We start from the raw sequence: 15,754 nt of genomic DNA on the forward strand, positions 1-15,754 counted from the left end.
TCTATGTATTATATGTTGTATTAAAAAATAAGAATTCTTAAAGAACACATTCAAACAAAAATTGTTGTGTAGGTTCAGGGCAGTTTAGAAGATTTTATTTATTTTTCTACGATCAGTTGAGCATTGACCAACACCCCCAGACCCTTTTCCTCTGCACAGCTTTTGAGCCACTCTGCCCCAAGCTTTTAGTGTTGCATGGGGTTGTTGTGGCCAAAGTGCAGGACCTGGCATTTAGCCATGTTGAACCTCATCCCATTGGCCTCTGCCCATAGATCCAACCCCTCCAGGTTCCTCTGCAGGGCCTTCCTACCCTCCAGCAGATCGACACTTCCCCCCACCTTGGTGTTGTCTGCAAACTTACTGAGTGTGCACTCAATAGATGTTATACACAATTATGAAGTAACTCAAATTCTTCTCTTTGATGCAAAGAACAGTGGCTACACTGATCAAAGAGAAATTTTACAGAAATATGTATCTAATCATACATGTATACCTGTGTAACTTCTTCCACACCATCCCCCAACAAAGTTATGTTTCAACAAGTAACAATGGTCACATGTTGGCAAATCAGAAACTACCCTTTTATTTCACTGTTCATGTAGATGCTTATATTTTAAGATTAAAAAAAAAAAAGTTTGCATAAGTATAAATAATATAAATGGGTTAGATTCTAATAGCTCACATTCAGTGCAAGATAATGGTGCCCAAATATTTCACTTAAGCAGTCCCATAGCTCCTCCCAGTGGCCACAACCCTGCCCTAGCACAGAAATAATTTGAAATCAACGAATATTTGAGATCAATAACTTAAGCATCATTGCAGCACAGATATCGACATTCTCTGAACATAAAACTAGATTAGACTTAAACAGCATGGAAGCTTTCCATATAAAATAGGATGCTGTTGGATAACTGCTAGTTGCAAACTACTTTAAAACTGTTCCTCAATGTTTGTATATAGTTATGCAACTCAATGCAAAGTTACAATTCATTGTTCACACGTAATAGAATGGTACCCCTTCTTTTCACCTCGATCATGACAGTTTTTCAGTCCACTTTGTCATGGATCAACAATACAAGCAACATTCTGCAGAAGAAAAATTCAGCGAGCATTCACTCACTGATCATACTCCATGTACCTCAGAACAGTCAAAGGGCCAAAATAGAAAGGAGGTAGGTACCTTCCACCATCTCTTGCTGTCATTACATAAATCCACCAAGCCTAGTAAACATCCTCTGAAAGTTTTCATGGAAACAAATAATCTCACTCAGCAATGTGCAACCCAGGGATTTTTTCAAAAAGAACTGTGTGAGAACTAAATTAGCTTCATGGATTACTCATCTGCCAAACATCAAACAACTTCTGTCAAAAAATCTCATTTAAAAACTCACATACTACACTGTATCACCTGTACTTGTAAAATAAATGGGGAGGGACATTAGCTTCACAACTCTACCAGTCAAATGACTCTACCGGTTAAATATTAAAACTGCCTACTGCTAAATCCAGTACAGTAACAACTTTAAACAAAACTAGATATCTAAAAAAATATTTAAATTCAGAATTAAAAAAAGCATCTCTTCAATACTAACAGTAGCAACTGATACGATGTAACACCACTGTCTTTACTACCTTATGATAAGCTCTGCAATATCAGCGTAAACACGTGCCTTTCCCAGAGAAAGGCATTTATCTTAAAACCAGACTTATGAAAGATGCTGCTGTTAAAGTATGCTTTCTAGTACAACTATCATTGACAGGTAAGGCAATGAAAATCAAATTTCCTTTAAAACTTACAGAACATATCACAAGAAGAAAAATGTGAACACAAAATCATTTATTTCCTAATTAATGCTTTAATTTAAAATAAATTATTTATTCAGAGGACTAGTCTCAAAATAACACAACTTCCCATCAAGACATCTGTCCTCACAAGAAAATTTTAGTGGTGTAGGTCTGTATACTTATCACAGCAAGTAAGGATGTTGCTTTTTACTAGGAAAAATTCTTTCTCCAACGCCTTCCCAACAGTTTTTTGAGGGACTAGTCAAGTTCTTACGTTTCATGAAAGGCTTTTGAAAGGAAACTAGAAAAAAAAAACACTATCAATGTTACCATAATGGTTTCCTTCAAACTTTTTTTTTTTTTTTAAAAGAAATTCCTAGAGAGCATAACCAAAGCACTGTGCTGTTGAGACAATATCAGACCTAAAATTACACATTTTGGAAGCCTTATCCACTTTTAACTTGCCCTCAAAAAAGCGAACAAAAATATTATTTACTGCACATACAAAACACACAATTTATGACTCCAACAGACTGCTTAACCCATAGCAGACAAAAACAAAATCAGAGCTCTGCTTTGCAGTGTCTTCCAAAAATATCATTTAACCATTCGCACCAGGTTTTACTGCATTTTATTGCTAGAGACTTAATTTCTCTAAGTTCATCTCCTTTTGCAACATCCTTTCTTATTACTCAGCCACAGCTACTTCAATTAAGTAAACACAGTGGTAGTCATCCCTTGACTCCAGATCCCTCTGTCAACTGTCAGATTGCCAAGATTCATAAATGGCAATCTTCCCAACGGTTTTCTACCCAACTGTCAACTTCAAGATTCATTTCCCCAATCCTAAATACTAGTCATCTTTTAACTAACTCAATCTACTGAAAGTAGTAGTAACATGATTAAAGTATACACTTAAACTGTCTGATAACTTAAACCTACTTGAAACACAACATTTAACTTCTGAAGTTTTTACTTGGCAAACCAAGCATCAGTTACAGCTGAAGACATATAGAACCTATCTCTACAAGAAATTACTAAAAAAATTTCAGATCTGCTAGCTACTCATATCCCCAGAATACAGGATGCTCAGTATTAAATACTTTGAGTTTCCCCCATAAGATAAAGTGTCCTCGAAAACCAATACCAGCTGCATCACAACCAGTGCATTAGAGGTATTTTGGATAAAGGATTTAATGAATTCCCCGAACTTCATGAGTACTATCAGCTACCTAATGTAAAGCCTGACATGTTACCTTCTTCCTCAAAAGCCACTTTTTAATCAATGGGAGAAAAAAAACAAAACACTTTGTAATACCTTTGACCAGTTGATTCTCTTCATAGAGACCTCCAGCTTATATTTTTTCTTCTCCTTCATTCCATGTGGTAATGCTGGTATCACTGGAAAGGGAGCAAAAGGAACACCTCCAAGAGGTGGTGGCATAGGAGGCCCACCAAAAAGCGGTGGTGGAGGCGGCACTCCTCCACCCGGTAGCGGTGGCGGTGGAGGTGGCACTGCTCCACCAGGCAGTGGTGGTGGCGGAGGCGGCACTGCTGCACCAGGCAGTGGTGGTGGCGGAGGCGGAGGTGGCACTGTTCCACCAGGCAGTGGCGGAGGAGGTGGCACTGCTGTACCAGGCAGCGGCGGTGGCGGCGGCGGAGGAGGTGGCACTGCTGTACCAGGCAGGGGCGGCGGTGGCGGCGGAGGGGGTGGCACTGCTACACCAGGCAGCGGCGGAGGAGGTGGCACTCCTACACCAGGCAGTGGCGGAGGAGGTGGCACTGCTACACCAGGCAGCGGCGGAGGAGGAGGTGGTGCTGGAGAAGGAGGTGTCACATTCTCAGTTGATATTGGAGGAAGTGGTGCTACTTCTGTCTGTTGACTTCTCAGGACTGGACCCTGAAATTTAAAAGAGCAATCCTTTTCATTTGGGGAGGGAAGGAGGTTTAATATGAACTAGTCTACCTTGTAGTCTGCTGTACCTTAATAAAGTGAGAAATAGAACAATCCTCCTATTTAAATGAGAAGCCATAACAATAGATTATACCATGTACCATAAAACTGCCAAGTAAACTGAATCACCTAGTATTTGTAAACAAAGAAATGGTTTCCATTTTCAAGACAATGTAGTAGTAGCACTAACATTTAAGAGAACAACATATCAATTTATATCTAATCAATGAAATAAAATAATTTCTCCACTCAGGACATCCTAGAGAGCTGTGGCAAAGATGGTAATAACCACATTTAATTTTAATAACACTAAACTGCTGGTGGAACGTTTTTGAACGAAATCACTGAAGCAGCTAGGGCAGTACAAGAGTTGTTATAACTATCCTGACACCTTGTGTGGACACAGGGGTGGGGAGTGAGACAACCATGCTTGGTTTTAAAACTGTCTGCACTTGTTTCTTCAGTGATAGGAAGGAAAAAAGAGCACTTGCAATATCCATTCCAATAAATTATTATAGTGCCAAATTCACAGACAATTGTCTTTTAATAATGGTTTAAAAACAGTTTCTGGAGATATGCACAAAATGCCACATGAGCTCATATTCTAAATCCTCTACATACTAACTAATCTTCTGTTGCAAAATCTTTAAGTAATGTAGGCTTTTCATTTAATCTAATTTACATACTCTTTCCATGCCCAATTTTTTACTGTTTCTACTTTAATGAAACCAAGAGTTTGTCAAATTTCCCCCCCCAAAAAAAATACCATGCTGAAAAGAAATTAAGTGCATCTAGAAATAAATGCCATCACATTCTACGTTAGTTGAGATTGTAAATGGGAAGCATAACTCTAGAGAAAAAAAGGCATAGTTAAAAAAGGCAAAGTTAAGGTATATCACTTTTAAGTGTACCACTATTAATAATGAACTGTAATGTCTAGATAATATGAATTGTGTTCATGATATATGAATGATATATATATGATATATGATAATAGCAATGATATAGCTGGATTATTAACTGATTAGACTAAAAATAAATTCTTGGCTTTGCTTAAGGTATGTTTCTTTGGCCCATGAACTACGCAAGTGTACTATTACAATTGTAATGCAACAACTGGTGGAGAACTCATTAAAACTGATTGACAAATTTCAGTGTAACTGTCTTGTAGAGATCTGTAACAAACATTAAAGTGGGTACCAATGAGGCATGAACAGAAGCGTTTGTGAAGGAAAACAGCAATAGAAACCATAAGGTTTGTAACCACAAGTTACATGAATGACTTGCATTGAAAACTAGTGACACAATGAAGAGCAATCCATCTGTTAAACACAACGTAACATGTTTATATAAAGACAAGAAAGCCTGTGCTGTGAAAAGGCTACAGCACAGATTATTTGTCAGAAAACGACCAGCATGTAGACAGCAAAAGGATGGCAACCAGGTTATAACACAACATATGCTATTCCTCCTCTTCTAATCCAAACAGGAAGTAAGACCACAGTTATTAAGGTACCCACAATTAGAAAAAGTACAACAGGCAGGCCCTGGCTAATGCTCAAGGAATGGCAAATTAGCTAGAGTGAGGCAAAAGGATCAAACCATAACAACTGCTGGTTGCCACAGGCCTGTCTAAAACCCCACTCATCATTAAACAAGAACCACCCAATAGATGTAATGACAAGGGAACACAGAGCATCTCTTGCTTTCCACCTCACAGGTGATCCTGGAGAGAGAATCTGGACATAAAGTTTTGGTACCTGTGAGCAAAACTTATGAAGAAATGAATTCAAGTAAAATCAGCTTGGCTGAAATTATGTATCACCTTCCCCTTCCATGAGGTCTTGCATTTTTTGTTACATTTATCTCTGAGATTGTACAAAACTACTTTAACATTATTTTAGAAAAGGCTATAGCCTGATATATGGAGTTCAAAAAAGAGATTTATTATCAGACTTCACTTGCATGCACATTCTGAAAGGTATTTATGTTATACATGCACAGCTATCATGATTTCTACCTCTGCAATTCAAATATAAAGCCTTCTGAAAAAAAAAAAAACCACTTTCTGCAAAACATATAGAAGTAGTGATATTAAAGCATAAACAACAAGGAAAAAAATGTCAGGCTAAATTCAAACTTTTCATAGCCTAAATATTTTTTTTTCTCAATAAAGCAGATATCTATGACAGATTTTGAACACACTGCTATTTGAAAAAGGCTACTTCCATTAAATAGCTTTAGTAGTTTATACTGCTTAAAAAACAAACCAATACAACTATAACACACATTTCAAATTCTGTAGAAAGAATATTCTCCAAGACATTTTCCTCTTGATTCTGTAAAAACAGTTTTCAATTGAAGAACTTAATGTAATTCAGTTTTATTACCTGTGTTCGTAGCTGTTTGATTTCTGTTTCAAGTTCTTTGATTTTCTCCTCTCGTTTCTGCAGTTCCGCTTGTGCCTCCTGTCGAGCTGTGAACTCTTCATCAAACTGTAACAATTAATCATCATCACAGAAGTGTTTGTCCATTTTTGTTCACACTAGATATTATAATTTCAGGAATTCTTTGAACAATAACACATACAGACCAATAGATTGCACTTTCAGCATTTAAAAAAATCGTTTTTTCAAGTATGCATTTTTTCTACTACGATATAATTTCTTCCATCAGTAAGTCACGGCACAGAATCATTCAGATTCAGCTGCTTATTACAGCTCTTAGTTCAACATTTTAACATTTAAACTCAAGTATACATCTCATACAGAAAGCTTAAATTTGGAGGGAGATGAGTACAGCTTTGTGGATGAGTATCATCCACAAGTCAATATACAAGGAGGCATCCAAGTAAGTCACTGATACTTGATACTACACTAGGGACTCTTGATGCCCCTATATAAAGTGGAAAAGTCCTATTTATAATATTTAAGTATAACTGTGAAAAATTCTTATTGTATTTTCATCCTGCTACTGTTTGCTAGGTTTAAGAAATTATTAGCATATACAAAAGCTTCTGTTAACTCACTCTTCCTCAGGACCAAACAACCAATCTCTAAGAACACATGTTGACTTGCACTAATAAAGTACATTCTGATGCAGGATTCTGTACAGTAGCATTACAACAATTTGCCTTCTATAAAATTCAGACACCATAACTGTACTAAAAATGAAACCCCATTTAACACTGAAGAAAGAAAAATTGACAGTTTCACTGATTTCTTTTGAAATTCTTATTACATTCAAGAAAATATACTACCCTTTGGTATGCAAAAGGCTTTTTAGACTAAATAGTAAACATCAAAATTTTGAATGCTTTAGTATACAACACGATATACAAGTTTTAAGTACTATTGCAGCCAATATAGTGCATTGAGCATTTCATATCATTAAAGAGATTGTGATCAGTTGAGATTAACAAATTATCCATTGAATTCCTATTTCCTAGGTAATTTTAAAAGTGATTTGAGAAAACATTAATCAAGTTACTGTCAGCACAAATATGAACAGTGATAAAGCAGAAGGATAAGCATCAACTCCTTCAGAAATACAAAAATTTTTATTACAAGAAGAACACTGAGCTGGAATTCTACAAAAGTATTTTAAAGGCCTAACCTCTTATGTTTCTGATAATATTTCAAGACTTCCCATAACTGAAATAAGGCTAAGTTATCAAGTTCCTAATAAAAGAGAGCTGGACCAGAAGAAAGAAGTAGTTTGCAAAACAAGTTCCAAAATACCCTATAACGCTCAAATGTGAGTAATACGGAAAAAAGTTATTCTTCCCCATAACATAATACTTCATCTTCGGCATTATAAGGAGCTAAAGCAGTATTTTCGTGTTAGCATCTCCACAGTTAGAATTGATGCTTTTTGAAACATTGAATGACTCTGCTTTAGGTACGTTTACACAGGTTTGAAGCCAGCACTAGATGAAGAGCTATGACAACTCGTTCCTTCCCCCCTCACACACCCCCCTTTTAAAAAGCATTATTTAGTCAAACACCTAAAATGCAACATGTTTCGGGACAAAATAGTAGCAACTGGAAATCTTTTCCCATCAGTTATCTACAGCAGATTGATACAACTGAAAAATATTCACAGCTAATAGTAATCACCTGCTTTTGATTTTGGAGGAAGCTGGAATCTGAGTCTTGCACAGCAACACACCCAGAGCTATTAACTGTGGAAGAACCTCCTGCCTGTGAAATTCGTTGTTTCCAAGTTTCCACTAAATTTCTACTGTGAAACAAGCCTACAGCATTCTTGTCAGACATCTGTTCCATAACTTAAAAAGAGTGGTGACAAGGACTTACTTTTCTGGAAAATTCTGCTGCCTTTTTTTCACTCTCTTCTACTTTCGCTTTGTCCACACATGCATCTGAAAGTTAAATTAATCAACACACAGAAGTCAGGTAAAACATCACAGCTCTAGGGTCCCTTCCAACTACAATTACACCATGACACAAAAGCAAGAGACAAAAGATAAAATGAATTACTAGGCTGATCTGACCAAACATTTGTTGAATTATTTTGATCAGCAAAATCTGTGACTATGAAAAAAAAGCAGTGAGAACACAACTACTTTTTTAAGTTGAAGATAAATAACTACAGCTGTTTTGTCTCTAACAGATTACAGTTTGCACATAATGATTTCTGCCCTTCTCTTCTAGATTAATCTACTCCTAAGTATGAGGTGAAAAAGGACTTCTACACTAGCATGAAGTAATAGTTACTTCTGAGTTTTCAATTCAGAAAGCCTCCTTCTGAGATAAGAAACCCAAAACTGAGCTGCTTCTGATTTTAGTAAAAGTCAGAGGTGAAGACAATTTGGACAGACTGTAAAGCAGGTTTCTTCACTCAGTGGTACAAAATACTTCTACTGACTTTTCATGGATAGTAAAAAATATAATTTTTATAAGTGAAACAAACAAAATTAACTGTATTATAAGTAGGAACTGGCATGGATAGACAAACCAGTTATTCCCTCAACTAGTAGGTCAATGGAAAAGATTTTGAGGTAAGATTAAGTGACCAGGTTCCTAGTCATAACTGAATAAAATACAGATACACAGATACACCTTTTTAGATATGGAAGTTACTTTTTCATAAAGCAGTTCTTCCCCACCCCTCCAACGCAACCTGTACAACATCCTTTCTCACCTTCTCTTATCACATCACCAAAAAAGCTTTTCCCAAATGAAGATGTTCTCAAAGAGTAACTACTTCCTTATACGAAACATTTACTCCAGAGGATGCCACCATTTAAAGAACACAGTGTATTCCACCCATCTTAAGAAAACTTACAGCAATGCTTTTAAATGCTGTTAACTGCCATTTAATTGATATTGTATTATTCAGCTGCTTCTTTCCCAAATGACATAAAGAACTGCAGCACTGTGGATGTTCAACTGACTGGTTTAGCTTACTAAACCATCTCAAATACTTGGAAAATATTCTTAGAATTAACCCTATAACAATTAAAAATTCAGTAACAGTTAATATTGACATAATTTTTGGTATTTGTTACAGACCTGAAATTCATAAAATTTATGAAAAAGCAATTTTTAGTTAGCAAGACTATCGGATTCAGATATATGTCAATACAACATTGGAGAAGAAAACTTCATCTCTGTCATTTATTAAAGGCTGCAGAGCTTAATCTGGCCTTTTCTACAAGTACACCTGTAACTTACATGCATATTTCTATGAAACTGAGAAAACTCACACAAGTTAACTTTAGACACCAGTACAGAAAGGAAAACGTACACTTTAGTAAAACACAATATAAGATTGCTTGTAGTATACAAACCAACAAGGTGAGTAAAATCCACATCCATTCTTCCTCTGCATTTAAAATCTGGGTCCATGCCACTAGAGTGCAATACTATCTGTGATACGCATTCTTCAATTATCTTGTAATACTGAGGTCTAACAAAGAACACATTTTACAAGACAACATGAACAATAATTTATGCAACAAGGAGTGGAAAATGGGGCAACTATAACTCCTAGTATAAGAATTTTACAATTGCCAGTAAAAGGATCAAGTCAAGTCTTATTTGTACGCTGGCTAATAAAGCACTATTACAACATTAACTACTTCAGTATTTTCAATATATGCTGCAGCAATTCTTTAGCACGTTATCAATACACTGAATTCCATCACTTGCAGAATTAGTTTACTGTTAAATTAATCAATCGATATTGTTGTCTAAATAACAGTATCAGGGTCCTGTAACATTAGAGAATTCTGTGCTCAGAACTGTTAGTTCTAACCAATGCAGGGTATTACACACCTCAATTCCACATTGCATTGAGTTTTCGAAGTAGGAAATGCTCAAGCCTGACCTGGCAGTATTCCAAACTTCGACAAAAAATTAAGATTTTGAAGATTTCTCAGGTTATATTTTACTTCTTAATTTCATTTTGCACATCAACTGTTTTTATCATTAACTTACAAGAAAACATTTCCTAAAACAAAAATTCTATACATAATACTTTTACATTGCTAAGACACAACGAGGTGCACGTACAGTAAAGAGAAGTTTACAGTGGAAAGAAGATGCAGAGCATCATGAAAGACTTTTGAATTACTAGTTATACAACTAACATAAGTTCATTGAAGCCGCAGAAGCTATCAAACTCAACTGAAGGGTCATGTGCTCAATAAATTAAGAGATTAGAGGATGAGGGTGCTAGAGGAAGTAAGGCTCAAGTCTTTTAAACAAGTATTATATTTAATATGATCTTTATAAAATTAACACTGAACAGAAAAACAAGCATCATGTAACATATCAGCTACACAGCAAACTACTCAGGAGTGATCACGAGCCACTCAATTTATTTTTATTCTTCCCCTTACCACCTCCAAATATCAACCCTGACAGCTGACTCTTACCTGACATAGTAATCATTCCTGATGAGAAGGAAGTGTTGGAGAATTGACAACAAGTAGTTTTCAGAAGAAGTATCTTTCAACATATTATACAACAGGTGATATACTTCATTCATATCGGTACAAACATTGTTAAGGAAATACAGGAATTAAAAATAAATAAATAAAATTAAAAAATAAATATTTCTTCTTCTAACTTAGTTATCAAAACTTAATTTTCCTCAAAATTATAATCTTTCATGGATGTTATTTTATATCTTCATGTATCACAAAACAGAGTTTAGTTTAGTAAATGCTATTCACAACAAATTGAGTTCCTAATTACTCACATTTAAATCACAAATATTACTACTAATTTTCTAAGTAAGATTTTAACAAAAACAAGTGGAATGAGATGTGCTTGAGCAAGTCCCTGCAAAATACACAACTGTGACAAATCAATTGCATGTAAAGCATTCTACCTTTAATAGTTATTAAACAACGTAATAACACCATTTCTACAAAGGATATTCCATTTCCGCTCTGATATCATGGAGACGATGTGACAGTTCAAGCAAGTCTTCTTCTTTGTTCTCATCAAACACTTTCAACTGAATATCAAGCTCTTCATTCTCCTTATCTTTCAAGGCCTATTGTTCAAGATAGTGCATCTTAATTTTGCCTTTTTTTCCTAAAGCAAGAATTCCACCACCACCACTCCTACCCCTACAAAGATTACATCACGGCAAAATCTAAGACATAAAGCTTAGGAGCAGAAAATACATATTTTAAAGAGGAAAAAGTTGTAACTCAGATATTTTTTAAATGTTATTGCACAGTTGAGGAAAAATTAAGGCATAGTATCGGCCAATAAGGCAGAACAATAAGCCAATATCAGATATAGGCTATAGAAATACGAAACTTTCTGATTGAGTTTTATTTTCTTAATGGAACACAGTTGACAGTTCAGATCTCATGTCAAAGCACAAGTAAATTTCAAAACATTAATGAAAGTGAATGTAAAAAGCCTAAACAAGTGTAAAAGACATGCTTACAAACTTTTAAAAGTTAATCTACAACACAGCACGAAAAGTATCTGTGGTATATTGAGAAACATTTACAAGTAAAACAACAGAGAAGAGAAACTACACACAACAAAAACTAGTATTTTGAGTAACGAAAAAAATTGGTTTCCTTGAAATAACACAAATAATTTCCCTAAAATACTTGAGAGCCAGGTTTAACTTCCTACTGGGCAAATCATAAAAACAAAAAACTAATTCAAAAGCCGTTAGTGTGAATGTACTTCATGCCCTAAATAAAAATGTGCCTGGAGTTGTCATAACTTGATACGTACAAACTAAATGTTAAATATATGTTTCTACTTTTGTTGTTGTTGTTTATGTATTCTGATTCTAATGTTTGAAAACCAGAGAAGCATACTACGAATACTCAGAGCATGAGACAGAACTCTGGATCCTCCTGAATTTTTCTTATTTCAGAATCCCTCTGCACTTCAGTTTCTTGAAAAATAACCCATTCTACCATGTTTTCTATCATGATTTATTACAATTCAGTTCATCTGACACCCCACTTACCCCCCAATTCTTAAGTTCTATAAGTATTCATTAATTGTGTAAAGACTAATTTTCAGTAGGTGTTAAAACACACACACACAAACAGCTCTTTAGGCTTTCAGAAGCGCTATAACAAATAAAGACAGCAGATCACATTCAAGTACAAACATGATATAAAACCTACGTACCCTGAAAAAATAGACATGTAAGTATCAGAAACCTTTTCAAAGCAAAAACTACAGTTGCATGAATTCAGACAAATACAAGCAGGTATGCCATAATTTCTCACATCTCCTGCATGCCTTCAGAATATATAAACAACAACATGTCAATGAAGCAATCAGTTATTCTTCAACAATCTCAGGTAGTTGGCTATCATCAATTCCAATCAATATACAAACTACGTACAGGCAATATTTTCTTCAGGCCACAGCGTAAAAACTCATTTCTCAAGTGTATCCTGAAATCAAGTTCTTCTGGAGATGTAACAAGGGCATTGATGAGCTGCATGCAGGCTACCTGTTATTGGAAATACAGGAAAAAAAACTTTTAGTACGCATACAAATGAAAATAAATACTTATTGTCTTTGCCTATTTCAGTTTACTCTATAAAAAACAAGTAGCAAGAGATTGATATTGTCCATTACATTGTACGCAGGCAACAGCTTGACTGACTTTGGCTAGTCAAACATCAAATACTGTCCTGCTTTCATATTGTGAGTACTTCTGCTACTTCAACGTGGTATCGGGTGTAAAGGATTAAACAATTTCAGAAAGCTATTACAACGCTACAGTTCCACGCTGCAAGTCCTCTTCTTCCTTAGTACATGCTAATTTGAAAACAACCTGTTTTTTTTACAGTACTCAGAAATCATTTGAAAAAAACACACACTAAATATTTTGCATCAGCAGGTGTCTTTTCTACTCCTGCACCTCATTTTTGCAAAACGCCTGAAGTTTCAGACTATGGGCTAATGCTTTAATTGAACAGCTGTGCACTTGAATTAATTTTAAAACAGGTACACAATATCATAATGCCAAAGTGCTGACACACATTATAAGATGAAAACAGGACTCCAGGGAAATACCATGTTTAGAAAGAACTGTTAACTGCAAATAGAAGTAGCATTAGGGTAGACATAAATAAACAAACAATTGCTTCAGAGAAAAAAATCAGATAAATACACCCTTCTAATTTTAATTACATTCACTATTTAGTTTTAATGGAACATCCTATGGAGCCTTAATTTCTATTAAAACACTTTCAAAGACACTCCCTTTATATAGCTGCATCATCTGATAATGTAGTATCATCACATTTGCTTCAATGATTCTTATTATGTTACCAAGACACGACTTAACAAGCCCAAAGTACAAGTCCAATCAGAAATTAATAGAGAGAAAAGGTGCCATCTGCTGTGATTGCTTTTGCCAGAAGAGATGTTGGCTTAATGACTTGTGCCATACATTACAAGTGAAGAACAGTTTTGCCAGAAACAAGTTAATGGGTCTTACGATTGTATATTTATTGAAGCGTAAATGTAGTTTGGGGGTGGTTTTTTGTTCGGAGAGTGTTTTGTTTTGGGTGGTGTTTTTTGTTTTGTTTTTAAATCAACACGGTCAAGGTTGGAGGTATCAAAATGAATTTCTTTTGTGATAACATCACTATTAATTTAACAAGCATGCTTAAGATGCAATCTGATTACATAGTACCAAAACAAAGGCAACCAACCATTTCAGTTTAAAATGCTTTCAAAAAGTTAACATGTTTATTAGTAGTAGAAAGATAAATGTCAGTCTCCATTTCGTCTTAGGCTTTCAGGAACACCCACCCATATTCATGGTAGCTAGCATTTTAAAGCATTTCCACCTACATTTCATAGTTATTCTAAATTATTAGTATTATGAAGTAATTTGCTTATTTATGACAACATGACTAAAAACCCTGGGGAAAAAAAGAGTAAGTATATTTCATAACTTACTTCTCCAAGACTGTACCTTTAAACAATAGAAATAGTTTTAACTGATCCCAGTACAATTGAGTTGCATGTGGGTTTCTCCCTATCACAAACTAGACAAATTTTTATGCTATTTCTGCTGAAGAGTTTTAAATTCCATACTTTTGAGTAATCTAACCTCTACTATTGCACTTTTCCAAAAAGATTTTCTGGGTAGATATTTTCAAAATTGACAAATTTCAAAACAGAATACATACTCCATTTTGTGGATACTATGACCAAATTGCTTCTAAGAAATACGTTTTACCCAAGTTCATACAGCACTGCTTCAAAGCAGATGTCATCTATAGAAACTTGCTGAACACCTAATCAGCTCCAAAACATGAGTTTCTGATGGTAAATTAAGACTCCTGTAGCTGACATATATGATCTAATAATGGATAAAGGGATCCCTTCCATGCAGTTAACGCATGCACGGTTAAGGGAATTGAGTGCACCCTCAGTCTGCAGACAACACCAAGTTGGGGGGAAATGTCAATCTGCTAGAGGGTAGGAAGGCCCTGCAGAGGGACCTGGACAGGTTGAGCAGAGGCCAATGCGATGAGATTCAACATGAGCTAAGTGCCGGGTCCTGCAGTTTGGCCACAACAACCCCACGCAGCGCTACAAGGTTGGGGCAGAGTGGTTGGAAAGTTGTGCAGAAGAAAAACATCTGGGGTATTGGTCGACACTCACCTGAACATGAGTCAGCAGTGTACCCGGGTGGCCAAGAAGGCCAACAGCATCCTAGCTTGTATCAGGAATAGTGTAGCCAGCAGGACCAGGGAGATGATCGTCCCCCTGTACTTGGCTCTAGTGAGGCTGCACCTCGAGTGCTGTGTTCAGTTTTGGGCCCCTCACTACAAGTCTTATGAGGAACTGCTGAGGGAACTGTGGGTGTTTAATCTGGAGTAGAGGAGGCTCAGGGGAGACCTTATTGCTCTCTACAACTACCTGAAAGGAAGATGTGGGGAACTGGGGATCAGCCTCTTTTCGCAGGTAACTAGTGATAGGACTAGAGGGAATGGTCTCAAGTTGCGCCATGGGAGGTTCAGGTTGGAAATGAGGAGACATTTCTTCTCAGAAAGAATAGGTAGCCATTGGAATGGGTTGCCCAGTGGAGGTGGTGGAGTCAACGTCCCTGGGGGTGTTTAAGGAAAGGCTGGACATGGTACTTAGGGAAATGGTTTAGTGGGTAATATTGGTGGTAGAGGGATGGTTGGATTAGATGATCTTGGAGGTCTTTTCCAACCTTAACAATTCTATGATTCTTTCACAGACTTATTACTTGAGCACTAGATCTGGCATCAAAGAAAATGAGTATCACTGATTCTTTTATTTTCGTTCTTTGTCATTCTGTTTTTGGGACGAGAAATTTTTATGTTTCACACAGTTGACAAAATCTAGTATCAGCAGGTCTTTTCTATTTTTCCTCTTTTAGTAAACCCTGGGGTAACAGTAGTAAATAGTTTTCACTGGTAAATAATTTAAAGATTGTTAAATAGTACACAGTCTTTTAGTATTTCAGATTTCTTAACTATTGGTAAGCATATAAAAAAAGTAA

At 35.9% G+C, this 15,754-nt stretch overlaps 1 protein-coding gene across 1 annotated transcript in view; it reads right to left on the reverse strand.

The window, feature by feature from the left end:
* Positions 1-15,754, reverse strand: part of DIAPH2 (diaphanous related formin 2) — a 189,544-nt gene that overhangs the window by 140,253 nt on the left and 33,537 nt on the right. The window contains exons 11-17 of the mRNA XM_083797793.1: positions 12,602-12,712; positions 11,148-11,266; positions 10,641-10,757; positions 9,552-9,670; positions 8,056-8,120; positions 6,130-6,234; positions 3,104-3,685 (exon numbers count right to left, since the gene is read on the reverse strand). Coding sequence (XP_083653919.1) covers positions 3,104-3,685; positions 6,130-6,234; positions 8,056-8,120; positions 9,552-9,670; positions 10,641-10,757; positions 11,148-11,266; positions 12,602-12,712 — 1,218 coding nt within the window. The remainder of the gene's footprint in view (positions 1-3,103; positions 3,686-6,129; positions 6,235-8,055; positions 8,121-9,551; positions 9,671-10,640; positions 10,758-11,147; positions 11,267-12,601; positions 12,713-15,754) is intronic.

This window comes from Anser anser (assembly GCF_964211835.1).
Source record: "Anser anser genome assembly, chromosome: 13".
Classification (NCBI taxonomy): domain Eukaryota; kingdom Metazoa; phylum Chordata; class Aves; order Anseriformes; family Anatidae; genus Anser; species Anser anser.